This window comes from Leuciscus leuciscus (assembly GCF_965113295.1).
Source record: "Leuciscus leuciscus genome assembly, chromosome: 5".
Lineage (NCBI taxonomy): Eukaryota > Metazoa > Chordata > Actinopteri > Cypriniformes > Leuciscidae > Leuciscus > Leuciscus leuciscus.
This window is the reverse complement of record NC_138729.1, coordinates 18,727,239-18,753,922: the sequence shown is the minus strand read 5'-3', so window position 1 is coordinate 18,753,922 and position 26,684 is coordinate 18,727,239. Positions and strand designations below refer to the sequence as shown.

The 26,684-nt window shown below is 36.9% G+C and overlaps 1 protein-coding gene across 1 annotated transcript; it reads left to right on the top strand.

Moving 5' to 3' along the window:
- Positions 1 to 2,162: 2,162 nt before the first annotated feature.
- LOC309500157 (serine/threonine-protein kinase pim-2-like) lies at positions 2,163 to 5,042 on the top strand (the record flags this gene model as incomplete). The annotated part of the gene is made up of 9 exons (XM_082171721.1): positions 2,163 to 2,352; positions 2,472 to 2,539; positions 2,692 to 2,863; positions 3,250 to 3,318; positions 3,394 to 3,488; positions 3,642 to 3,692; positions 3,783 to 4,164; positions 4,355 to 4,531; positions 4,975 to 5,042. 9 exons carry the CDS (start codon positions 2,163 to 2,165, stop codon positions 5,040 to 5,042), a joined length of 1,272 nt encoding a protein of 423 aa, XP_082027847.1.
- Between the last annotated feature and the right edge of the window lie 21,642 nt (positions 5,043 to 26,684).

Below are 26,684 nucleotides of genomic sequence, written 5' to 3'. Positions count from 1 at the left end.
TAAGTACTAACCTTTCTTTTCCATATTTTAAACATTTTATTAAAACATGTTCTATTGTTTCTGCCTGATCACAATAATAACATTTTCCCGTACCATGTTTTCCTATCTTAAACAAGGAATGATTTAATCGTGTGCATGTGCCCTATTCTAATACGAGAAACAATCGTATCCTCTTTCCTATTCCCAAAAACACTTATTCCGTTTCCTACTTGCTTCTGAATACTATACAACTTGCCATTTATTGTTTATGAATTCTTTTATTTTACTTTTAACTTCATTTTTGCTCAACGTCACTTGCACATTTATCTCATTATGTTTTACTGCTTGCTTTGCTAGTCTATCTACCACCATTGGCCTCCAATCCCACGTGAGCAGGAACCCACACAAACACTATTAAGCTTACACTACTTATTCTTAGCAAATTTGCAAGAATCTCATATATAATGTCTTGCCTTGATACTTTATTTCCACTTACGAGGCTTGTGATTTAATCTACACTAGTTGCCATATCAACACTTTATAGAGACAAAATTGCGCCAAAGGTGCGCCAAGTTGTTTTTGAAAATATCTATAGACATTTATTAAACCATAGCAAAAGTAAATTTCTTTCTTAAGTTAATTTTGTAATCTCTATTTTTTGTGTTTATTTAAAATTAGACAAATATGATATTATTTTAATCTCCAATATCTTATTTAACGGTTGATATAGTTATTTAATGCCTCGCTAACTAGCAGAAGACACTAGCAGGGTTTAAATCCCAGTTGTGCAGGTGGGGCATGTTGTCAATTCTATTGAGGAAACATGAGAAAAGGGTGAATAAAGATGCTCAGAAATGACTAATTATTCATTTGTTTTGAAGTATGTTGTATAGCTGTGTTTTCCTGCGTTTTGTGCTTTGTTATAAAGTTTCAAATTGTGTCAATATCATTATCAAATTTAAACATATACCATATTGTTTTTGTTTTTTATGTCACGTGTTGTAGCTCCTTCGACCTCATTGTAGTTCCTCAGTTCGAACGGTTATTGACTGAATACCTTTTTTTCCCTCCTTTTTACTAATTTCTAAATAAACTATCCTGAATAAACGAATCATGTCTCGTGTAATCACTCAAACTAAGAAAGCTTGAGAGCAATGTTACATTTACCTCATAAAAGTCATTCAATAAACTCATTAGACAATTACATTAGACACTATATTACATATTCATTATATGTACATTTCTTTTTCTGTATATCTGAATAAATCTAACAATCTAAAAGTTTTTATATCAACCATTTAAAACAAAGTTAGCATTATAACTTTATTATTAACTGTGATCTTAAAGGATTTGCTATCCTGTGGCTCCCTCTGATGGACAACATTAGTACTCATCTCTGAATCGAATTGACATAAATGTCTTTTTTTTAACGATTACATTTTTTAATGATTATTTTATTACTGATAATATAGCCACATCAAACTCAAATTCACTGATTCGTGGTACCTTATTTCATGCTTTAACGGTTGAATTTGAAACTTCCATTTTGTAGCAAAGCAGTAATTATACATCATAATATCACTTGTTAAATGGTTATTTAATAATTACATTCAGTCCTGCATGAACAGATTCGGTTTGTTTGCAGAATCGATGTGCGCTCACGCGCTCTGCTCACGCACGCGACTTCGGGTCCGCGTGCGTGCATATGAGTGATTCGAATTTAAGTTGCTATGGCGACGGGGACGCGTCTTATGAATTCTGTCTGCACATGTCAACACTTTGATCGCTTTCTGCTGGTTGAGACTAGACGAGGCGAATTCAGAGACTTTTGCTGACTATTTTCTGCGCTGATCTTGAGATTGTGAAGCTGTTCGGAGGATTTCAGAGAGGAGACTTTTGCTGACTACTTTCTGCGCTGATCTTGAGATTTTGAAGCTGTTCGGAGGATTTCAGAGAGGAGACTTTTATTCTAGAAGAAGGAGATCGGATTACATATCCGCCAACGTTTTAAAACTTCATATTATTTCTGAGGACTCTTTCATTTGATTGTTCTTTTCTTGTTTTAGAGGGAGTTTGGAGTTTTATTTAATTAATTAATTAATTTTGGGGGGAGGGGTATTTCTGAGGAGCATTGTATTGTATTTTGTATTGTATTTGTATTGTTTTTTATTGCACTTTGAAGGATGCCAGGCCCACATGTTTCTGTGCCCACAGGTCCGGCTGACAGGGAGCAGAGCCCAGATGATGGACGTCCGTCCACTTCCTCTCAACCCTCTCGCAGAGGTCCGGCACTGAAGAGACAGCTTGAGCAGGTGCACGACTCCCATCAGAGCGCTGAAGATGAGATGCCAATGAGAAAGAGGACGAGGATGGGTAAGTCTGAGGGAAAAACAAATGACCATTGGAGAATATCACTGGAGTGTCATTTATTACCATATTTGACCACACCATATTATATCAAAATATAATTTTTGAAGTTCTTCCTCCTGCAGATCAGCAGGTTCAAACCCCTCCAGCTCCAGGCCACCGCAGTCCAGCACATTTCCGGAATTGGTTTGAGGTATTGGCCCTAATAAGCTACAAATGAATTTGAATATATATTCATATTTGGATGATTTTGACACCTTTTTGTGCATTTGTTTTAAATGTTTATTGTGATATGGAAAGAAATCAGGGTCAAATCTCTTCTATGTGCTCTATGTATATCATCAGCCTATTAGCAGTGAGGAAAGTGCTAGTCAGGTGAGCCAGAATAGGTCTGTAGATCTGACCTCTCTTCTCTGGAGTTCTGGAGAGCATCTCTCTCTTCACTGGAGTGGCTTAGGTCAGGGTCAGATAGTGGAGGATCAGACCACTGCAACCGGTAGTGAGAGACACGCTGAGGGTAAATCCAATGACCAGTTGACAATGTGTAAATGCTCTGTTTATTAGTGCGCTCTGTACATCATAAAGTCTACATCATTTTCAGCTAGATATGAGTATCCATTAATGGAAACGTGTCATTCATGGGAACTTAATTAATTAAGGGAATTTTTCTGTTCCCATTGGATGAAGTGCCATTAATGACCATAATTATGTTACAAATTCACACCTATATCAAAATCAAAGTTATGATATTTTCCAGGACATGTCTTAAATATTTAAACAGAACTCTTTTTTTTTTTTAAGAATGCATGTAGTAACTGAAGAATCACCATAATATGACTATGCAGTGTTTAATATTTTTTGATTGCATTTAAACATGATATCCCTTGCTCTAAACCCCTCCAGCTCCAGTCCATCACAGTCCAGTCAGTCCAGCACCAGGTCAGAACAACAGAGTGGACGAGACAACCGAGGGTGAGTTTACGGCCATGACCTCAAACATTAAACTCACTGCTGTCCATGCAACTAAATTGAATCATCTTTTTGCAGACAACATCCTGAGCCGGTATGAGATGGGCAGAATGATTGGTGAGGGATCATACGGCTCTGTCTATCAAGGGAAACGCTTGGAGGATGGCCTTGAGGTATCGTCATTTTCTTACAATATTTAGCCAGCACATTATTTTGTCTCACTACATCCATTTCAAGTCTTTTTGTGTATATTTTTCCACTACAGTATTTACTGCATTTGACATGTTAGAAATGTAACAATGTTTTTTGTTTTTTTGGTTGATCAGGTGGCAGTGAAAATTGTCAGAAAGCCGCAGAACCTGAAATACATCAACATTGTAAGTAGCCTACACTCGCTATGTTGTTTTCAAATTAAAATATGTAAACATAATGACAACACCTTCATATAATAATGATCTTTCTTCCAGCCTGGACATCCCACACCCTTCCCATTAGAGGTCGGCCTATTAATCCTGGCTAATAGGGGCCCCAAAGTGTCAGAGATCATTGAGTTGCTGGACTGGCAGGACCAGCCTGACCAATACATCATGGTCTTGGAGCGTCCCTCACCCTGTGAGGATCTGTGGCATTTTTCCCGAAGGCATCACGAAGGCATCCTAGATGAGGACACAGCGCGGCGTATCATGGCGCAGGCAACAACGGCGGCTCATATGTCCTGTCGGCGTGGAGTGTTTCACCGCGACGTTAAGCTGGAGAACCTGCTGATCAACACAGAAACGCTTGAGGTCAAGCTGATCGACTTCGGGTGCGGGGATGTCCTGCAGGAAGCTGGCTATGAAAGATTCTCTGGTATGAATTATAAATCAAACCTGTAGTTTGGGACTTAAGTTCTAGTGACTAGTTCAATTGGTATCATATTAAACCATATCTCACATTTGAGGCAGCGTTTTTTTAAATGAAAAACACCAGATGTTTTTACCATATGCTATGGTATTTCATGCTATGGTTCTTACTCATCAGACAAATCTTTTTTCTGCAGGCACTCTATCCTACCGCCCACCTGAGCACTATACAGAGGGCAAGTACCACGGGAAACCAGCTACCGTGTGGTCTCTGGGAGTGCTCTTATTCCTGCTGGTGTGTGGACGCTTTCCAGGACCAAGAGACAAGCAAACGATTGAAGATGACATCTGGTCTGATCCTGGCTTGTCAAACGGTAAGATGGCGTTCATCACAACAAAGAAGACCGACTGTAATTTAAATCATACAAAACAAAGAAAGTACGAAAAAGTAACACCTGAGCCAAGTGGCTGTGTAGAAGATAGATATTGGATAATACAAGCATTTTTTCTGATTTTCTGACCGTACTTTATAGAATAGTCGAATCTTACAGCTTAATTAAAGTTTAAGGTAATAATCTGACTCGCTTCTATCGTTCTGCACAGAATGCTGCCTCCTGATGCGATCCCTCCTGAAGGAAAGCCCAAGACAACGGATTTATCTGAGGAAAATCCTTCGACATGACTGGTTTAAGGTAATGAGCCTAAGATCAGCTGCAAATGATTTTGAAGATTATATTCACTTCATTTTAAAGATTTTAAAAATGTTTTCTTCTAATTGTAATCTATGACTGTAACCTTTTTTGTTTGTTTGTTTCAGGTCACAGAATAAGAGATGAAGAGCGACGTCAGAATTCCTCTCCCTCACTTCCTGGGGAGTTCCGGTGAAGGAAGTAACGCTACAGGACACACGGATTTATTTTGATCACGACTTTTCCTTCAAGGTGAGACAACAAAGATCTCTGTACAAGCCTATCAGAGTACAGTTAAAGGCCCAGGACATCAGAACGCACATTCTGGCTCCTGCTAAACTAAAAGTTTTCAACAATGACGGGACTACAACAATCTTCCCAACTCCAGCTGCAGCAATAAAACAACTGGAAGAAAAGGGATTATATAAAGCTGCTTATGAGAATCCACCTTGAACATTGAACTGCATACTCGAGGTATGATTAGAAAATACAATGGCTTGGACATTGTTTCGGTTAGCTCAGCTCAGCTACCGTTCGGACGCTCTTGCTTACTGCTCCGCGCTTTGCTCTATCGCTTTTATATTTTATCTTCTATATTTTTATATTTTAGCTCCTTTTATCACCTAATTTTAACTTCAGCAAATCAGCACAGTGCTCAAACGACAAAGTTTGGATTACCACAAAAACGCAGAATTCTTCTACCCGACCAGCTTACATTCCGGGGAAAGGAAAACACAACTGCCTACAAGGATAAGAGAGAAAATGCCTTTTCTGGAATCTACTTGCTGCACTAACTGCCACAGACTTTTACAAAGGATTGCAGTTCTTGAAACAAAGTTATTTACGGGACCACCAAACCAGACGCAACACACAACAGAGCTTCGTCATGGACACCCTCAGCATATAGCCGGTGAGTCCTATGAAACTAGTGCTCCTCGACAGGTACAGAAACAAGCCGATCGACTTACAAATCGATGGCACAAACAGGGAGCGAGACCCAAAGGCACTCGAGACATCAGATTGTCACGGGCCTCACATATTACCGCAGTAGCATCCTCTACCCCAGATACAGCTCTGACAAGGACTGCAAACACTGGTCTCCTACCAACACCTATACATCTTGAGAACAGATTTGAAGTACTAATGAATGTAAATGAGGAATCCCCAAACATGATGAATATGATCGAACACAGACTGTATCAGCCAGTAGCTAACACTGATGCTAACTGGCGCTCAAGGTCGAGCAGACAGCGGCACTCAGCTCAGAGCACAGCCGAGCCCAGGACTCTGATAGTGGGAGACTCCATAATCAGAAACATTAGCAGCAGGGATACAACTACATGCTGCCTTCCACAAGCTACAACTTCTGATATAAACAGGGAACTTCAAAACATTCTGATGAAACATAAGACTGCAAATCGACTCATAATTCATGTGGGGAAGAATGATATTCATAAAGAGCAGTCAGAACTCCTTAAGAAGGATTTCAATGAACTTTTTGAAACACTTAAAAGACTGAAAGTTCAAACATTCATCAGTGGACCACTCCCAGCAAGAGGAACAAACAGGTTTTCACGGCTGCTTGGGATTAATACATGGCTGCAAAAAACCTGCAATATAAAAGGAGTAAACTTCATTGACAACTTCAATCTTTTCTGGAGTCAGAGACAACTATTTCATCGGGATGGCCATCACCCAAACAAACTTGGTTCAAGAGTGTTAAAGGACAATATCTCAATCATCCTTCTGCAGTGTGTGTCAATCTGAACGACACACACACACCTGGAAACAGTATGAATGAACACGGGACTTCACTTCAGCAGCAAAATGGACATGCGGTTGACATATCACACAAGGACAATGATAACACCACTGAGCCACAACAACCTCTGCTCATGGACACCATCTCAGCTGAGCCCTGCCCACTGAGCTCACCACAGACAGACACATCAGAACTGCTCCAAGATTCAGCACCCAAGGACGACTTCCTGGAAAACAGCCAGGGAAGCCAGGACAGCATATCCCAGCCTCCGATAACACCTGAGCAACAGCCCCTTTCACCAGATACTTTCTCACTCTCGCCAGCAACTCCACTTTTGTGCTTCTCACAGAAAATGGAAGAACTGGTGCATGCTGGAACCAGACTATCCCACTCTTTTGCTGCAAGCCCCCAGATACCAACCCAAAAACGTCAGGCACCTCAAACACCGAAGACTGCGCGCCGAGCTCGCCCGCCCCCTCCTGTGAGAGCTCTTCGGCCTCTTCGGCCAAAACGCCAGGGCCCACACCCTCCTCCATCTGCTCGAGGTGAACCAAAAACAACTGATACCAGCTCTCAGTGATGTGTTTTGGGTTCCTGTTATGATAACAGTAACCTTCTCAAATGTTTACAGAACAAGCGGGAACCCAGTGTGCCTGTATCTTTCTCTATTGCTGTTCTATTACAAGATAGAAAGTCTAAGGCCTTCAATAGCCGTACAGCAAACCCAACTAATCTGGTGCCTATTACATGTCAAACTAAGATTGCTGTGGGGACAAAAAGTAAGACTGTTAAGTTAGCACTTTTGAACATTCGCTCACTTAAAAATAAATCACTTCTAGTCAACGACTTAATTACCACAAACAACCTGGACTTTATGTTTCTAAATGAAACCTGGCTAGAAGACAGCTGCAGTGCAACAATCCTCAATGAAACAGCCCCTCCTAACTTTACTTTTATGAGTGTCTGCAGAGCTGTTAAGAGAGGTGGAGGTCTAGCTGCTCTTTTTAAAGATATCTATCAATGTAAGCAAATATCATTTGGGAATTACCCATCTTTCGAATATCTGGGTACTGTGTTAAAAGGTGCTCCTCGCATTTTACTCATCATTATTTACAGGCCTCCAAAATATTCTCCAGCCTTTGCTGAGGACTTTACAGAACTGTTATCAACAATGACCTCAGAGTTTGACTGTTTTGCCATTGCTGGAGATTTTAACATTCACATAGATAATGCAGAAAACAATATGGCAAAAGAAATCAAAACTGTTTTAAAAACTTTTGATCTGACTCAGCATGTACATGGACCCACACACAATCATGGACACACTCTAGATTTACTTATCAGTAAGGGTCTAAACATTTCATCGATTGTTATTAAGGATGTAGCACTGTCTGATCATTTCTGTATTTTCTTTGATATATTGATCTCTCCTGCCATTGAAGCTAGATCTGTGTCTGTCAAGAAGAGATGCTTAAATGAGAACACTAGTCTACTATTTATGAAGGCTATATCTTTAACACCAAGCATATCTGCTGACTCTGTTGATTTTCTCCTTGATTCTTTTAACTCAAAAGTTAAAAATATAATTGATGATATTGCTCCTGTTAAAGTCAGGAAGAAGAGTGGCAGACAAAAAGCACCTTGGAGAAACTCAACAGCAGTGCAACATATGAAAAGACAATGCAGAAAAGCAGAGCGCATGTGGCGGAAGACAAAACTTGTAGTCCATTATAACATCTACAAAGACAGCCTGCATGCTTTCAATATGGAACTAGGCAAAGCTAGACAGACTTTCTTCTCAAATATTATAAACAGCAATTTAAACAACACACGCACTCTTTTTGCTACTGTAGAGAGACTGACAAACCCCCCAAGCTAGATTCCTAGTGAAATGCTCTCAAACAGCAAGTGCAGTGAGTTTGCTTCTTTCTTCTCTGAGAAAATCAATAATATCAGAAAGGTGATCAGCACATCCTTGAGTTGCACTGAGGTCAGACAGATCAGACCACCTGAGAAAGTAGTTACTATGTCTGACTTCAAAGAAATTGATGGCAAAATTTTGGAAGAAACCATACAGCACCTTAAAACATCAACATGCGCTCTTGACACACTTCCCACATCTTTTTTTCAAAAGTGTGTTAAACAGTTTAGAAGCAGATCTTCTAGAAGTGGTAAATGCCTCACTTCTCTATGGGAGTTTTCCAAACTCCCTGAAAACTGCAGTTGTTAAGCCCCTCCTGAAAAAGAGCAATCTGGATAAGACCATATTAAGCAACTATAGACCGATCTCAAATCTTCCTTTCATAGGCAAGATCATTGAAAAAGTTATCTTCAATCAGCTGAACAAATTCTTAAGCTCAAATGGATACTTTGACAATTTTCAATCTGGTTTCCGACCGCATCACAGCACAGAGACAGCGCTCATAAAGATAATAAACGATATTCGCTTAAATACTGATTCAGGAAAATTATCAGTGCTGGTACTACTCGACCTCAGTGCTGCATTTGACACTGTCGATCATAACATACTTCTTGACAGGCTGGAAAACTGGGTGGGGCTATCTGGGATAGTCCTAAAATGGTTCAGGTCATACTTAGATGGGAGAGGTTATTATGTTAGTATAGGAGACCATAAGTCTGAGTGGACATCCATGACATGCGGAGTCCCTCAAGGCTCAATTCTTGCGCCACTCCTGTTCAACCTGTATATGCTCCCAATGAGCCAAATAATGAGAAATAACCAAATTGCTTACCACAGCTATGCAGACGACACACAGCTGTACTTAGCCCTATCGCCTAACGATTACAGCCACATTGACTCCCTGTGCCGATGCATTGACGAAGTCAACAGTTGGATGTGTCAAAACTTTCTTCAATTAAACAAAGACAAAACTGAAGTTATTGCGTTTGGAAACAAAGATGAAGTTCTCAAGGTGAACGCATACCTTCACTCTAGGGGTCAAACAACTAAACATCAAGTCAGGAATCTTGGTGTGACACTAGAGTCAGACCTTAGTTTCAGTAGTCATGTCAAAGCAATAACTAAATCAGCATACTATCATCTGAAAAATATTGCAAGAATTAGATGCTTTGTTTCCAGACAAGACTTAGAGAAACTTGTGCATGCTTTCATCACCAGCAGGGTGGATTATTGTAATGGACTCCTCACTGGCCTTCCCAAAAAGACCATAAGACAGATGCAGCTCATACAGAACGCTGCCGCCAGGATTCTGAGCAGAACCAGAAAATATGAACATATCACACCAGTCCTCAGGTCTTTACACTGGCTCCCAGTTAAATTTAGGATTGATTTTAAAGTACTATTACTGGTATATAAATCATTCAATGGCCTAGGACCTCAATACATTGCAGATATGCTCACTGAATATAAACCCAACAGATCACTCAGATCATTTGGATCATATCAGCTAGAAATACCAAGGGTTCACTCTAAACATGGTGAGTCTGCTTTTAGCTATTATGCCAGCCACAGCTGGAACCAGCTTCCAGAAGAGATCAGATGTGCTCCTACAGTGGTCACATTCAAATCCAGACTCAAAACACTTCTGTTTAGCTATGCATTTACTGAATGAGCACTGTGCCGCTGTTCGTCCGACTGTTTGTACTGTACTGTATTTTATTTTATTTTTCTAAACTGTTTTAATTATCCTTATTTCTTTTAATTATTTTAATTTCTCCTATGTCAGCAGGGCATTTAGCCCGAAACTGTAAATGCCCACTCAGAAGGTAAAAGAAAGTGATAATGTGAAAGTGACGTGTATTAATGTGGGTTTGAAAGTAGAACAGTATTTAAATGACGATATTAAAGTTTTCGTCTGAGAAAGAATGTGAACGCAGTGCTAAAGAAAGTGAAAAGAACGTGTGAGTAAATGAGGGAGAAAAGAAAGTTAAAGGAAAGTTGATAGATGGAAGTCGTAAGAAGATTGAAGGTTAAAAGAAGGAAAGATTTAAGTCTTAAGGGAATCCTTTGAAGGAAAGATCTATAATAATTTTATTTTTTATTTTTAAAAGTACTGTATTTTATTTTATTTTTCTAAACTGTTTTAATTATTCTTATTTCTTTTTATTATTTTAATTTCTTCTATGTAAAGCACTTTGAATTGCCATTGTGTATGAAATGTGCTATATAAATAAACTTGCCTTGCTTTGCCTTGCCTAAGTTCTTGAACATTATTTTTGTTTATATTTTTTGTTTTGTTTATTTATTATTATTATTATTATTATTAATAAATAAAAGGTGTTTATTTAAAGGTTCAAGCAATTTGTTGCATTGGGAATGCCATGTTTGTTTTTTGAGGCTGAACAAGCTTAAGATATATGCCAGAAAACAACTGTTTGGTTATTATAGAAACTATTATGAATGGGGGAGGGGGACACTCTACTTGCTGCATCAGGATATGTATCCTATATATTTGGTTACATTGACCCTAATTCTTAGACAAAACAACAGTCACCAATAGATATCACCCGACAATTGGGTGGTGCAGATGGAACTCTTTTTGTTGTTAGTTTATATGTATGTGAGTGGGTGGGTTTTGTGTGTGTTAAATGTTTTTTTTTTCTTCTTTTTTTTCTCTGTTCTCTTGTTGTTGTTTTTATTTGATCGATTCTACATGCCATGTAAGTCTGAAGGGTTGCAAGAGTATTTTCTTAATTTTTTCTTTAAAAAGACTATTATGGATAAATCATTCAAATTAATTACATGGAATGTTAAGGGTATAGGACACCCTATTAAAAGGAAAAGAATACTCACAGCTCTCAAGAGAGAGAAAGTGGGAATAGCCTTATTACAAGAAACTCACCTTTTACCTGAAGAACATCTTACATTGAAGAAAGACTGGGTTGGACAGATTTTCTTTTCATCTTTTAAATCAAACAGTAGAGGAGTTGCAATTTTATTTCATAAATATATATCTTTTGAATGAATTGATCAGATCTCAGACACAGAGGGAAGATATATTTTGGTGAATGGGACAATTTGGGGCAAGCAGATATAACTATACTCCTAATATAGACATACCTATATTCATTTCTGATATGGTTTCTCTTCTGAATACGCAATGTACAGCATTTGGCTTGATGGGAGGAGATTACAACTTAACTCTTTCAAAATTAGACAGATCTTCTTCTCACTCTGTAGGTTATAACCCTAAATCTGCAAAAATGTTGCATGCTTTGGGATTAGAAACAGGGCTAATAGATGTATGGAGAGAAATTAACCCTATAAAAAAGGACTATACTTATTTTTCCAATAGGCATAAATCTTATTCTCGTTTAGATAATTTTTTTCTTCCTAAAAAATACATGAAGCTTGTTTCATCTTGTGAAATACATGAAATCTCTATATCAGATCATGCAATGGTGTCCTTGGAAATTACTTTAAATGAAGTTCACAAATCTAAAATGTGGAGATTTAATAACTCGTTATTAGAAGATGAAATGTTTTGTAAAAAAATGAGAGAGTGGATTGAAGAATTTAATACTTTTAATTTATCATCTGAGATAGCCCCATCCATACTTTGGGATGCAGAAAAAGCTACTTTGTGATGACATATTATATCATACTCCTCTTATAAAAATAAAGAAAGAAAATCAATTACTAATGGTCTAAAGGAAGAACTGTTACTTAGAGAAGCGTTACATAAGCAAGATCAATCTGAAGAAAACTGGAATAAATTAGTTCTAGCTAGGGCAAATTTTAATTTAGACCATAACTTTGCGCCACATGTTGGCAGATATTCAAATATTTTCTATGATCTCGGGGTATAAGGTTAACTTACAAAAATCAATTGCTTGCCCTCTTAATATTCCAAATGAAGAAAATGTTAGGAAAGAATGCCCCATTTCTTGGTCTGTATATGGTTTTAAATATCTTGGAATACAAGTGACACCCGTTTTGGATAAACTATTTAAGGACAATTATAACCCTTTACTGGAGAGTTGTAAAAAGAAACTTCAGATATGGTCTGTTCTTCCATTATCTCTCATTGGGAAAATCAGTGTTATTAAAATGAGTAGGCTATACTCCCTAAGTTTATTTATGCTTTTAATATGTTACCCTGTTATATTTCTTTTTCTTTCTTTAAACTAATCAATAGATGTTTAACAAAGTTTATATGGAACAATAAGACTCCCCGAATTAAGCTGTCCACTTTAACAAAATCATATTTAAAAGGGGGCTTAGGACTTCCAAATTTTCAGTGGTATTACTGGGCCTGCCAAATTAGAAATATCATAAATTGGAAGTTGGAAAATAGTTCCCTGTGGGTAACTTTGGAATCACAAACATGCTATCCATTGGAGATCACAACAACACCTTATGTTAATAATTTGCAGTTTCTGATGAGTGTAGAGGGGTTGCCCCCCTTACAAGCCACACTGAAAGCTTGGCAGGACTGTAATAGGTATTTGAACACAAAAGGTTATATAAGTAAAAACTCTCCTATTGCATTTAACCCTGACTTTTTAGCACTTTCCCAAACTGATTTTCGAAACTGGTCACTTCATGGGCTGAAAACCTTTGCGCATATGTTTGATGAAGACTCTGAATCTGTTAAATCTTTTTCTGCTATTTGTGTTGAATATCAAATTCCTAGAACAGATTTTTTTTAATATCTGCAGATTCGTCACATTATTATATCTCTACATGAAAAGGGACAACTTAGATTATATCCTCCTGAGTTGGAACAATTTATTATCTCTGCTACTTCGGTTAAGGGGAAGATATCTCATCTGTATAAAATTTTGTCAGAAAGTTCCCAGATTTCCTTTTCTTCTTTAAGAATAAATTGGGAATTAGAGTTTAAAAGGAAGTTTAGTGAAAAAGAATGGTTAAATTTGTGTACTGATTTGACCTTACCCTTGAGTGTGAACATTAAAGTTAAAGAAACTAACTATAAATTTCTGTATAAATACTATATAACTCCAGTGAAGCTTAATAAATTTAATGATACAAATTCTCCTATGTGTAGAAAATGTGGAACTGAATTAGGAACATTTATGCATTTATTTTGGTATTGTAAAGCTGTTTTTTCTTTTTGGGAAAAGATTCATAGAGTAATTCAAGATATGTGTAACTGTACTTTTGAGCCATGCCCTATGTTATATTTATTGAATTATGATATAGAAAATAAGTGTCCCTTTATAAGAAAATGTGTGCTTACAATGTTTTCTTATTTTGCTAAAAAATGTATACTTACTGCATGGATTTCCCAGTCAGGACCCACAGTGGGTCAATGGCTGGAGCAGATAATAGATTTCTTGCCCATTGAAGAAATTACAAGTAAACAGCGTTCAAGATTGCAAGAGTTCCAATCCACATGGGCCTTAGTACTAAATTATATAGAGACTATAAAATGATAAACTCAAATGGAATAATGGATAACTCACAGACAGTGGTAGTGTGGAATCCTCCCTTTTTTTTTGTTCTTTTTTTTTTTGTTGTTGCTGCTGTTGTGTCTGGTCGATATATTTTGTAGTATTCTCCATGAGTTTTTTTTGTGTGTGATTGTGCTGTGTGTGTAATATGTGTTAAATTGTGAATTAAAAAGAATTCCTCTCCTGTGAAAGCTGCTTCTGCCTCGGCCCTCTCCAAAGGATCTCCAGAGAACACCATCTTTGTATATTTTTGAATAATGGCTGTTATTGTTTATTAACTATTATTGTATATAAATGTTATATGAATTTTATTGTAATAAAATAAATAATGTTGTATATAAACAATATTGGCGTACCTGATTTTGAGAAATGTTATGTGTGTTAGACAGCTTAACATTGTGATTGCTATCAGGATATGAGGAGACTTTTAACTAGCATAACACAATTATTTTTGTAGACAATCACCTATATTGCACCTCAGCATTTTCCAAACACTTTTATCTTTATATGGAAACAATTCTGTATTCTTCAGGAGGGGCAGGTCCTCTAACCACCTTATTTTTTATTTTTCAATGCCAAGGTATCAAAAATACAAGTACATAGCAAAAATGTAAAAGTTACATACAATTAAATGATAATGAAATCCATCATTTATACATATATACATGGGCCTATACATACAAGTTTCATATAGCAATTTATAGCTCATTTGCAAGGATTCAGTATTACAGACTTCTAAAGATATTTCGTTTTTCCCAATAAAATGTTATCGGGTTTTATCGACAGTGCTCTGCCTCTCGAGGTCAAGTCTCTCTGCAGCCATGCATTAAATCTTCTTTGGGCTTTTTATTATCAAGTTCAAGGTACTTCTTTTATCTTGATTTTTAGTCATCATCACGATGCCTAAATAATATGTAACTTCAGATCTAACTGGAATATTATAAAAAGAGGATGCGCTGCAATCTTTAATAGACACAATTACTATAGGGATTTTGGAAGCATCTCTTAAAAATAAGGTAGTGTCATCTGCTAATTGGCTAATAATAACTTCTCGATCTGCTATACGGATACCCGAAATACCGCTTTCACAGATAAACGTTGAGAGTAGCTGCACACAAAGTAGAAATAAATAGGGAGAAATGGGACTCCCTTGTCTGACTCCTCTAGATAAACTAAACCTTGGGGAAGTGCCATTCTTTAATTTAATCAAACAGCTTCTATTATTGTAAAGGTTTTTAATTACTTTGCTAAACATATTTCCAAAACCAAATCTATGCAATGACATAATAATAAATTGGTGCTCTAAATAATCAAACACCTTATAGGAAAAAAATAAAATAAAAAAATAAACAAAATTTGAAGCTGTACTCCTGTATCAATTCAACACACTTAATTAAATACTTCCACACATGCTAGCATGACGAAACTAGGTGTATTTACTAGTTGTAGAAATAAGTGAGGAGTCCGTGATTTGAATCCAAGCCAAACGTGTTTATTACATAAACCTCTGTTGAGTATGATGAACTTACACAGCCACAGGCAGCAAGCTATACTCACAACTTGGCGGGAGATGTGCACACACTCACACAGACAGGAGGACGGGCAATTAACTAACGCGCATGCGCACTTCCTCAGGTACGGTGTCTTGTAGTGTCCATACAGTACGCAAACACGATCATTCACCAGAATAATCTACACTTCTTCTTCTTCTTCTTCTTCTTCTTCGTTTTATGGCAAGCCGTTTTAGCTTAAATTGTACCCAGCGTTACTCGTCGTAATTGCATTTTTACTAGTAAGAATTCAATTAGAGAGCTCTACAATTCAATTCTTACTAGTAGCAATTACAATTAGAGAGCTCTCCAATTCAATTATTACTAGTAACAATTACAATTAGAGAGCTCTCTAATTAAATTATTACTAGTAAGAATTACTATTACAGAGCTCTCTAATTCAGTTCTTACTAGTAACAATTCCAATTAGAGAGCTCTACAAATTAATTTTTACAAGTCATATGTCTCCATTTACTTCCATTCATTTTTAATTACGGAGCTGTAGGCTACAATGGAATTGTTACTAGTAAGAATTACAATTAGAGAGCTCTACAATTGAATTGTTACTAGTAAGAATGCAATTGCAGAGCTCTTTAATTCAATTCTTACTAGTAACAATTTAAATAGAGAGCTCTCTAATCCAATTATTACTAGTAACAATTCAATTGTAGAGCTCTCTAATTGTAATTCTTACTAGTAACAATTCAATTGTAGAGCTCTCTAATTGTAATTCTTACTAGTAACAATTCAATTGTAGAGCTCCGTAATTAAAAATGAATGGAAGTCAATGGAGACATACGACTAGTAAAAATTCATTTGTAGAGCTCTCTAATTGTAATTGTTACTAGTAAGAATTGAATTAGAGAGCTCTGTAAATGTAATTCTTACTAGTAATAATTGAATTAGAGAGCTCTATAATTGTAATTCTTACTAGTAATAATTGAATTGGAGAGCTCTCTAATTGTAATTGCTACTAGTAAGAATTGAATTGTAGAGCTCTCTTATTGAATTCTTACTAGTAAAAATGCAATTACGACGAGTAACGCTGGGTACAATTTAAGCTAAAACGGCTTGCCATATCGTTTGGTGTTTTATGGCGGTTGCTTTTTTTATTTTTATTTTTTATTTTTTTTATTAACAAATATCTACAGAACAAAACTGTTTGCCAGGGGTACACACATTAAAATAAATAAGGTTACAAAGAGTATACAAAAAACACATTAGTTGCATAGAAATTTTTCTAGAATAGAATTTGTTTTTAAAGCCTTTGACTGTTTAAGATCATTGATGGTGGTGCTGTAATGAGATAGCTCTTGTAGAAATATGTTAAATAATGGCTTGCTGTCAGTCCATTTTCTTTTATGAATGTGAAATTTTCCTAAAAATAAAACAAGTTGTACAAAGAAAATCAAGTCCTTTTCCAAATTAATGTCCTCAAAGTAAAGAAGAACGTCCTTCTCCTGCAAATATAATGACTGTCCTGTTTTCCTTTCAATAAAATGTTGTACATTCATCCAGAACATTTTAGTAAACACACAATGATAAAACAGATGTTCAATAGTTTCTTCATTTGAGCCACAGAAATTACATGAATACTCAATATCAATCTTAAATCTTTCTAACGTCTTTTTTGCCGGATATATTCTGTGTATAATTTTGAAAGATACTTCTTTTATTTTATTGTTAAGACAGAATTTATTACTCATCAACCACATTTTTTTCCAATTAATATCCTTATAAAGAGATGTCCAAATTTTTTTAGCAGGAGGAACCGTAACATTTACCAAAAGATTTCTAATGTAATTACTTGAACATTTGTTTTTTGTAACGTCTACACTTCCCAGAAAAATATTGTTAACAGGAGCTGTCACAAAAAGCTCTGTTCTGGATCCAATCATAAGCTGCACAACATTCCTTGGAATAGCAGCAAAAACAATGTCATATTCTTTTGGTGTAACTGCAATATCAAATTTAGAAATAAATTCTTCAAACAATAACAATTGACCATCCGAATTCATAAGTTGTGAAACCAAAACAATACCATTACTAACCCAGTTTTTGTTGTACAAAGATCTGTTTTTATACTGAATACTCCTGTTATTCCAAATGTAATAATTTGTAGGTGAGAAATTATGTTTGTACACCAGTTTCCATGACAGCAGAGCTTGCTTGTGGAAATTAGCTAATTTTACAGGCAATTTATCAGGGTTATAGTCACATTTCAACACGAAGTTGAGTCCTCCAATTGAATTAAAAATGAATTTAGGGAAAGCATTCCAAATATTATCTTCTTCTTGAATTAACTTAGTAAGCCATTTAATTTTAAATGTGTTATTTACTGTTTCAAAACAAAGAACCTCCAGACCTCCATTTTGTCTTGTGTTACATAATACCTCTTTTTTAAGATAATGACATTTATTTCTCCAGATGAAATTGAAAAGAATTTTATCTAGTTTTTTAAAGACTGTAGTAGGCATTCCCAAAGCCAGAGACACATAAACAGCTCGTGATATTCCTTCAGCTTTGGACAGTAAAACTCTGCCATTTAAAGAAAGATCCCTCATTAACCACATGTTAAATTTTTTTGTTATTTGCTCAACTATTGGGTCAAAGTTTAAGTTGTTACGGGATTTTTCATTTTTATCAATAACAATGCCCAAATATGTGAAGGTACTCTTCACAGGGATATTATTTATCGACAACATATTGCATTCCTTTAAAGGTAATAACACCGACTTACTTAAGTTCATTTTAAGTCCCGATACTTTTGAAAACGTCTCTATACACTGAACCACTTTTGGAACTTCATATTCATTAGCTAGAAAAATTGCTGTATCATCTGCGAGTTGTGATAATTTAAATTCTCTATCTACTGCCGTGATGCCCTTGAATGAACTTTTTTTAATGTGTACAGACATAATTTCAGTAACAAGAAGAAATAAAAAGGGACTCAGAGGGCACCCTTGTCTTATACCCCGATGGATGTCAAATCTTGGGGTTGTGCCATGGGCCAGTCCAACAGAGCTATTACAATCTTTATAAAGTGTATTGACTGCTCTCAAAAATCTGTCTCCAAAACCAAAAACCTGTATAGCCTTAAACATAAACTGATGACTAATCGTGTCAAAAGCTTTATAAAAATCGACAAATAAAACAAAACTATCATCTGAAATATAATCATTATAGTCAATCATGTCCAAAACTAAACGGATGTTATTACAAATATTTCTCCCAGGCATAAAACCAGATTGTTCCTCCCCAATAAGATCATCTAATCCTAATTTTAATCTTTTGGCAAAGATCATTGCAAATATCTTTGCATCATTGTTTAATAAACTAATTGGTCTCCATTTTTCGATACTTAATTTATTTTTCTTAGGTTTAGGAATTAATTTAATGAGGCCTTGACGAAGGGTGGGTGGTAATTCTCCTTTGTCTATGGCTTCTTCAAACACTGCAACTAAAAATGGGGCTACACTTTCACCAAATATTTTGTAAAATTCATTTATCAAGCCATCACTACCAGGAGACTTATTATCTTTAAGGGAGCCAATACACCTTTGAACCTCTGCTAAACTGATCCTCTGGTCACAAATTGATTTAAATCCCTCATCAATACCTCTAATGTCTTTTTCAATACCTTTGAAAAATAAGTTAGTGTTATCTACACTTTCAGTGTTAGAAGTAGCATATAACTTTTGATAAAAGTCAACAACATGTCGCGATATAAGATTTTGGTCTTCACACATCTGGTCATTAATTTTAAGTTTAGAGAGGGAGGATAATTCATAATTCCTTTTTTCCAGATTAAAAAAATATTTTGTACACTTTTCCCCTAACTCTAGCCATTTCTTCCTTGATCTGATAAAGGCCCCTCTGGCTTTATCTTCATAGATTTTGTCTAATTCGAGTTGCAATGCTGCCAATTCTCTAAGTTCCCTTTCAGAAAGATCTATTAATTCAGATAATTTCACAATTTTGGCAATTATTTGTGTTTCATTTTCTCTTTTGGTTTTGGCAATTCTCTTTCCAGATATTATAGCTAAATTCCTCATTTCAAATTTCATTAATTCCCAACAATTACCAAAATTATTTATTGTATTAGCTTGTCTCCAGTATTTATCAATAATGTTCTGTGTTTCTTTCTTAAATTGTTTATTTTGAAGTAGTGTTTTATTTAACTTCCAATAATCTCTACTGGAGTTAATTATAAATGCAGCCATGTTGACCTTGATAATAACAGCACGGTGGTCAGTAAAAACTGCAGGCTCTATTATAACTGAATCTACTCTATTTTCAATATCTGATGAAATCAACCAGAAGTCTAAACGAGATTGTTGAGATCTATCCTTGTTTGACCAGGTATATGCCTTTTGATTTGGGTTTCTGTGTCTCCATATATCAATAAGGTCCATTCTATTACGAATATTGTTTAATTCACACGCACAATTGTTCTTTGGGGGCCATCTGTCCACAGTATTATCCAAAACAGTATTAAAATCCCCACCCCAGATAACCTTGGCATTAGGGAATGATAATAGCAGCTGATTTATTTTGTCTTCTAACATAGAAAATAGAGTTTTATTAGTTTGTTTATTGTTGGATGCATATATATTAGTAATGACAAACTGGAAGTGATCAATATCCACAAGAAGAATTATCCACCTGCCATTTTTGCCTGAGAGATACTTGATAATGTTACCTTTAAATTTTCCCTGTAATATAGCTACTCCTGCCGATCTGTTACTACCAAATGAAAACCAAACATTCTTCCCCCACTGAGTCTGACTCCTCCAAAATGAAACGTCATCTTCTGAAGCATGGGTTTCCTGTATAAAATAAAAGTCAGCACCTTTGTTTTGACAGTACAAAAATAAACATTTCCTCTTTAACAAGTTTTTGATACCCCTGGCATTTACAGTAAGAATAGAAATTGACATTAAGAACAAAAATAACCCAAAAAAAGTAACTCTGAACAAACTTTTAGTTCCTGAGCTTGAGTATTAACTGAAACTACAAGAATTACTGCACTTGTATATATCATGCCATAACAGAATATTGTGTACTTCGTAAAACTGATACATTTAGAATATAAACTTGTTAATATATCAGTACACCATCTTTCCACACTACACTTTACCTGTCACATCATTTAATTTCTTTACCATTCACATACGCCCTATCTCCAACAAAGTAGGCTTTGTCACCCTTCTTCCTAGCTGCTTCCACCATTGGCCATAGACGACTGCGGGTGGCTCGATCAGCCGCGGTCAGATCCTCTTTGAAGTGAAGTCGGTTGTTCTTTAGGTAGTTGTTTGCCTTGGAGCCTTTCCACAGCACATCCCTGGCCGTTCTTGATATGAACCTGATGATCACTGGGCGCGGGGGCTGGTCTTGTCCTCCTTCCTTGGGTCTCCCGATTCTGTGAGCTACATCCACCGCTGCAACAACCATCTCAGCCTCCTCGGCAGGTAACACTGCTCGACAGATATCTCGAACTTGCGATCTGACTTGGGCGTCCCCTTTTTCAGAAACACCGTGCAGACGGAGGTTATGTCGTCGACTGTAACGATCAGACTCATTCACCTTCTGTTCCATCTCGTTAACTTTCTTCTGGAGCAGATCACACTTGTTTTTAAGAGCGACATGTTGATTTTTTAAATCGACGACTTCTTGATGGCAGAAATCCAGAGACTTTTTCAAACCATCAATTTGGACGGTGTTGTAATGAACGGCTTGATCGGTTTTATCCGCCCTTTCATTTATCTTCTCTATGACGGCTGAGATGATTGTGTTTTGTAGCTCATACAGTGACGGTTGATCTTGTGAGTCAGATCTACTGTTTTTGCTTTTTTTAGCTGTGTGCTTCACTGGTGTGTTCGGAGAGGAAATACATTCTTCCCCGGAATTGCTCACGCAGGCATAAGAATGCATCTCTTGAATATTACGTTTTTCTGTGATAGAAGCACACTTCGTAGTTTCCATCTGACACAGTTCCGTTTTATCAGTTTCCATCGTTAGCTTGTACGTTAGCTAATGCTATATTCCCGTTGCTCTGTAATACTTCAGTTGCTGATTTAAACAGAGATAAGGTATTTTGTGACAGTTCTATTTATCTTCCAGAAGTATTCTCTCACATTGGATGGCAATGAAAGAGGTTCAAAAGAAAATTTGTGCAGTAATTCCTATAAAAATCGGCTGACTCGTTAACGTACGTGTGGACCTGTCGCCATCTTGAGCAATCTCCCGGCGGTTGCTTTCCCAATAGACTTTCCATACTGAATACTACCAGAGCCCGTCTACGGAGAGCCTTGGCACTTCCTTGGTTGCAGTTCCATTAGAATTCCACTGGAGGTGATCGCGGGCGAGTGCAGACTGAATGAGAGTCTATGGGGCTAGACGGCTAAATGTGTCTCTTTCACCCGATTGCCGTTGAGAAATCTCAGATTTTATTGTAGGTTTTGCAAGTTCAACATGGGTTATAGGTCGAAAGTTGAATGAACGAGTACTTATTTCTTTTCGATTTCTTACAGTTTGAGTTGTTGTTGCCCATAACACGCTAGCATTCTGCTAATGACGTCAGCATTCTGACGTCATTGACATTTTAAAAGACTTTTTAAACCAAATAAGTGACTCTAAAAAATCTAACACCCAGCAATGTCTAATTTCTTTGCATCTCCTTTCGAATACAACATTCAAATTACTAGACAAAAAATTATATCCTGAGAAAAGTGGATTTTGAGGGTTTTTCGCCATAGACCTCCATTCATTCTGCACTCGCCTGCGAGCGCCCCCGCATGGACAGAGACGTGTTACTGCAGCCAGTCCAGAAACCGGAAGTAAGCAGAGAGTGCCAATTCAGTGCGCGTGACGTCACTTCCAACGGCGAGTAGTAGCGTAAACCGACTTCCGGTCGAGTCTGTAGCAATGGCGGCGAGCACAACGAGGAATTGTTGTTGCGTTCCTAAATGTTGTAATAGTTCTACTAAACAGCCTTATCTCAGTTTTCATTCTTTTCCAACTGATGAAAAAGCAAAGAAAATGTGGATTCATTCTATTCGGCGGGATGAAGGCAAAAGTTTTGCCTCTGTTTTAAAAGGGAGTACGTACGTATGCGGGCAACACTTCACAGAATCGGACTACTCGTCAACAGCCGATCGTAAACGCTTGAAACGTGGAGTTATACCGTCCAGGTTTGAATGGAACAACTGGGGGAGTGTTCGCCAAAAACGACCCAATGTACTGGATAAGATAACGTCAAAGCGCCAACATTGCAGTGAATCTGAGGTCAGTGATGAACAGCCTGTTGTCTATTACGGACCCGTCCCACTCACAGACCATGACTACTCAACACCTCCGTGTCCAGATCAATTCGCTGATTTCACGCAGCCGTTATTTTGAAATCGAAAGCGAGGCTCCGGTGGGAAGAAAACCGGAAGTGTCGCCTTTAATCACAGGTGAGTCGTGAATGCGATGGCGTATTGTTGTGTTTAATGATGTTGTGTCAATTCTAAAAATGTACATACATTTCTTTCATACTTTAGACTATATACAGTGAAATTCATTTATAAATATTTTTTTTTTAATATATAATTCAGAATGTAAAAAAAGAAGCAGGAATGAACTATATATCCTATATTGGATATTAACATCCAATAGTGTAAATCGCGGCAGCAGCTTCAGGTTGGTAATCCAAGGCATTGTTGTTTATCTTTACTTACGGGGTTCTTCCCACCGAAGCCTCACTTTCGATTTCAAAATGGCGGCTGCGTGAAATCAGCGTATTGGATGCTGCAGCAGAGAGAATTAGAGAGTTGGAGGCAGAAGTGAGAGCTTTGTCTGTCTCCCGCATTCAAATAAATCGATTTTGTCTCTCGGATGACGACTTCCGGTTTTACACACGCTTTCCCTCAGAGAAGGTTTTCAGGATTTTCTGGGCATCAATAGAACCATCTGCATCGAACCTTGTGTACTGGTCTAAGGCACAGAGACATGGTCTAGAGACGGTTCCAGGACCAAGCCCTAACAGAAAGCTTCAGCTTATTGATGAGTTTTTCCTTTATTGCTGTCGCGTGTCTGCAGGTCTACGAGAGAAGGTCTTGGCAGATATCTTCAATGTGAGTACAACAACGGTCAGTCGAGTTATCATAACATGGGCAAATTTTCTGTACCTTGTTTTGGGGTCCTTGCCTATTTGGATGACCAAAGAGCAAGTCAGAGCAACCATGCCAGCAAAATTTAAGGAGCACTTCCCAGATGTCCGTGTTATTTTGGACTGTACTGAGATCAGATGTGAAAACCCCTCAGCACTTACACTACAGTCGGAGATGTTTTCACATTACAAAAACTACCCTACCTTCAAAGGCTTGCTTGGTGTTGCTCCATGTGGGGCCATAACCTTTGTTTCACAGCTGTTCACTGGATCCATCTCAGACAGGGAGATAACAAAACAGTCTGGACTTCTGGAACTGCTCGAGCCTGGCGACTGTTGTATGGCAGATAAAGGCTTTACCATAGAGCGACTGCTTGAGAATGTGGGAGCCAAGCTTGTTATCCCTCCATTCAAAAGAGCGGCCCAATTTACAAAAGAGGAGACGAAACGTACACAATCAATAGCCCGTCTAAGGATTGTGGTGGAAAGAGTCATTCGACGAATCAAAGAAAACCACATCTGGGACTCTACCATTCCTCTTACCCTGACAGGCACAGTGAACCAAATATGGGCAAACTGCTGTTTAATGGCTAATTACCAAGGCCCACTTGATGTAAATGATGATGTTGTATAGAACGTTTATAAAGAAAAGAAACATGATTTAATTTGCCACCAATCAAATGTCTGTTTTATAGTTAAATTTGTACAAAAATATTGAATTGTGAAAACTGCTGTTTAATGTTGCAATATGTTTTTAGTAAATGAGCTTGAAAGTTGCAAAAGTTGCTTAAAAATTTGAATTGTTTTTTTTATTGCACCACTTTTATACATAATGTATTGACTGCATTGTGACAATTAAAAAGTTGTTACAATTTCTCATTTATTCATTAACAATTTACAGTGAACTTAGTTATGAATAGGCACTATTAAACATTTAAAACAAACAGATGCTCAACCAAAATAGACATTTGAAGAACCTTTAAGAGTAGTTTACCCGAAAATGACATTTATGCCATAATTTGTGGCATAAATATCATTTTTGGGTAAACTATTCACGTAACAGTAAACAATAAATCAACATCAGCACTAGTTTAAGCACATCAGCACTCTTAAGAGTTAAAATATAAATATATATATTAGATAGATAGATATATAAGATATAAAATCTCTCTCTATATATATATATATATGATCTATATTCATATATCATGTTTATACATGTATATTGTGCATCATGTACATCTAGGATGGCACGAGGGTAAGTAAATTATTGCATACATTGCATTTTTGGGTGACCTTTACCTTTAACAATAAACAAACAATCAATCACCACCAGTATTAGTTTAACAACTCCTAGAGTTAAAATACACATTCATGTATGTATCAAAGAAAAAAAATGTCTACTTTGTCCCTCATCAAGACAATTAAACTCTCATCTCTCCAGGGGCCTGTACCATGAAGGTAGCTGAACAAACTCGAGGTTACAGGATTAGTTTTGAGTTGACAAAACCAAACCGATGCAATCAGGCTTTATTGGTACCATGATGCAGCTCATCAACTTTCTCTGTCAACTCAGGCTTTAATCCTTAAGCTATGATTACTCCACGCGCGCGTGCACATAAAAGAGTGACGTCGACACTGAACAACCAATCGCGGGTAGAGCGTGAGCGATATATTTTCCCGCGGAGGAGCAAGAGATAATCATTCAGAATTACGATGAATTTAAATATGTATTTCAAGCTCGAAACAATACGGTCTCTGCTGCCAAAGCAAGAGAAGACTGTTGGAGAAAGATTGCTGATTGTTAATGTGTAAGTTAAACAAATACGTTCTATATTTATGTAAAATTATGTATGTATGTGTAGCCTATATGTATAATATAGCCTATAGCCTATTTTTATAATATATAAAAAATGATACATGCACATTTTTTATATATTATAAAAATAGGCTATAGGCTATATTACACATAGGCTACACATACATAATTTTACATAAATATAGAACGTATTTGTACTACTAAGAAAGCTAGGGAATCCTATCATAAGATTAACAGAATAATAATAAAGATTTAAAATAATTCTTAACATGTATTATATAGTACATTTGTGCAATTTGCTTTTTGAAAAAAAAAAAAATTATGTGTTCATGTGATTTCACCCTATCAATATATCTTACCGGCAATTTTATAAAAGCCCTCTTTTATGGACATGGCCATATTAATTAAACTATTCATGTACTCCTGCAGAGCGAGGACCACCTTACGAATGGTTCGACAAACCGTGTTTTCCCCTATAGCTTCTGTGCTTCACCCAGCGTGCAAGTATGTAGCACTTGCAACAAAAAAAAAACGCAACGCAATATTTGCGTTACAGTAAGTGCATGAATTCGACGTGTTAAATTCTTTATGTGCGGCTCAAGAAGTTCGCAAAGATAAGACATTGCTTCCGCGGAAAATCTGTATCTTTCATACAAGTAACTATCAGGAAAGGCAAGGGGATTTTGTCTGGCTTAAAACTCTTTCTCTACGAAGTGCTCGTCTAACAATTTGCGCTGAGATGTCACAGGATTTGGAAGAAAAGGTGAAGTCATTGTAACAGACACTGGGAATAAGTTACGTCACCTATATGTTTCTTTGCTCTGAGCTGATTGGTCAAACTTCAGTCTGAGATCTTGAATCCAGAACATAACCTGCCCCGGAGCAGGTTAGCCGTGCAGCGCAAGATACCATGGCAACGAACACCGATTAAAGCCAAGCTACTTTCATAGTACCTAAAACCCAGGGTTGGTGGAAACTAAACTGAAACATAGCTGGCTAGCCACCTAAACCGGCTTCATGGTACAGGCCCCAGATGCGCTGAATGGTTATGTCTGTTTTGGTATTTGTTATAAAATCACACCAACTCAGTCCTGTTACTGCAAGCTGTCCCTGAACTTGCCAGTAGTATTTGTGGCTTTCCTTTAACTTAGCTTGAC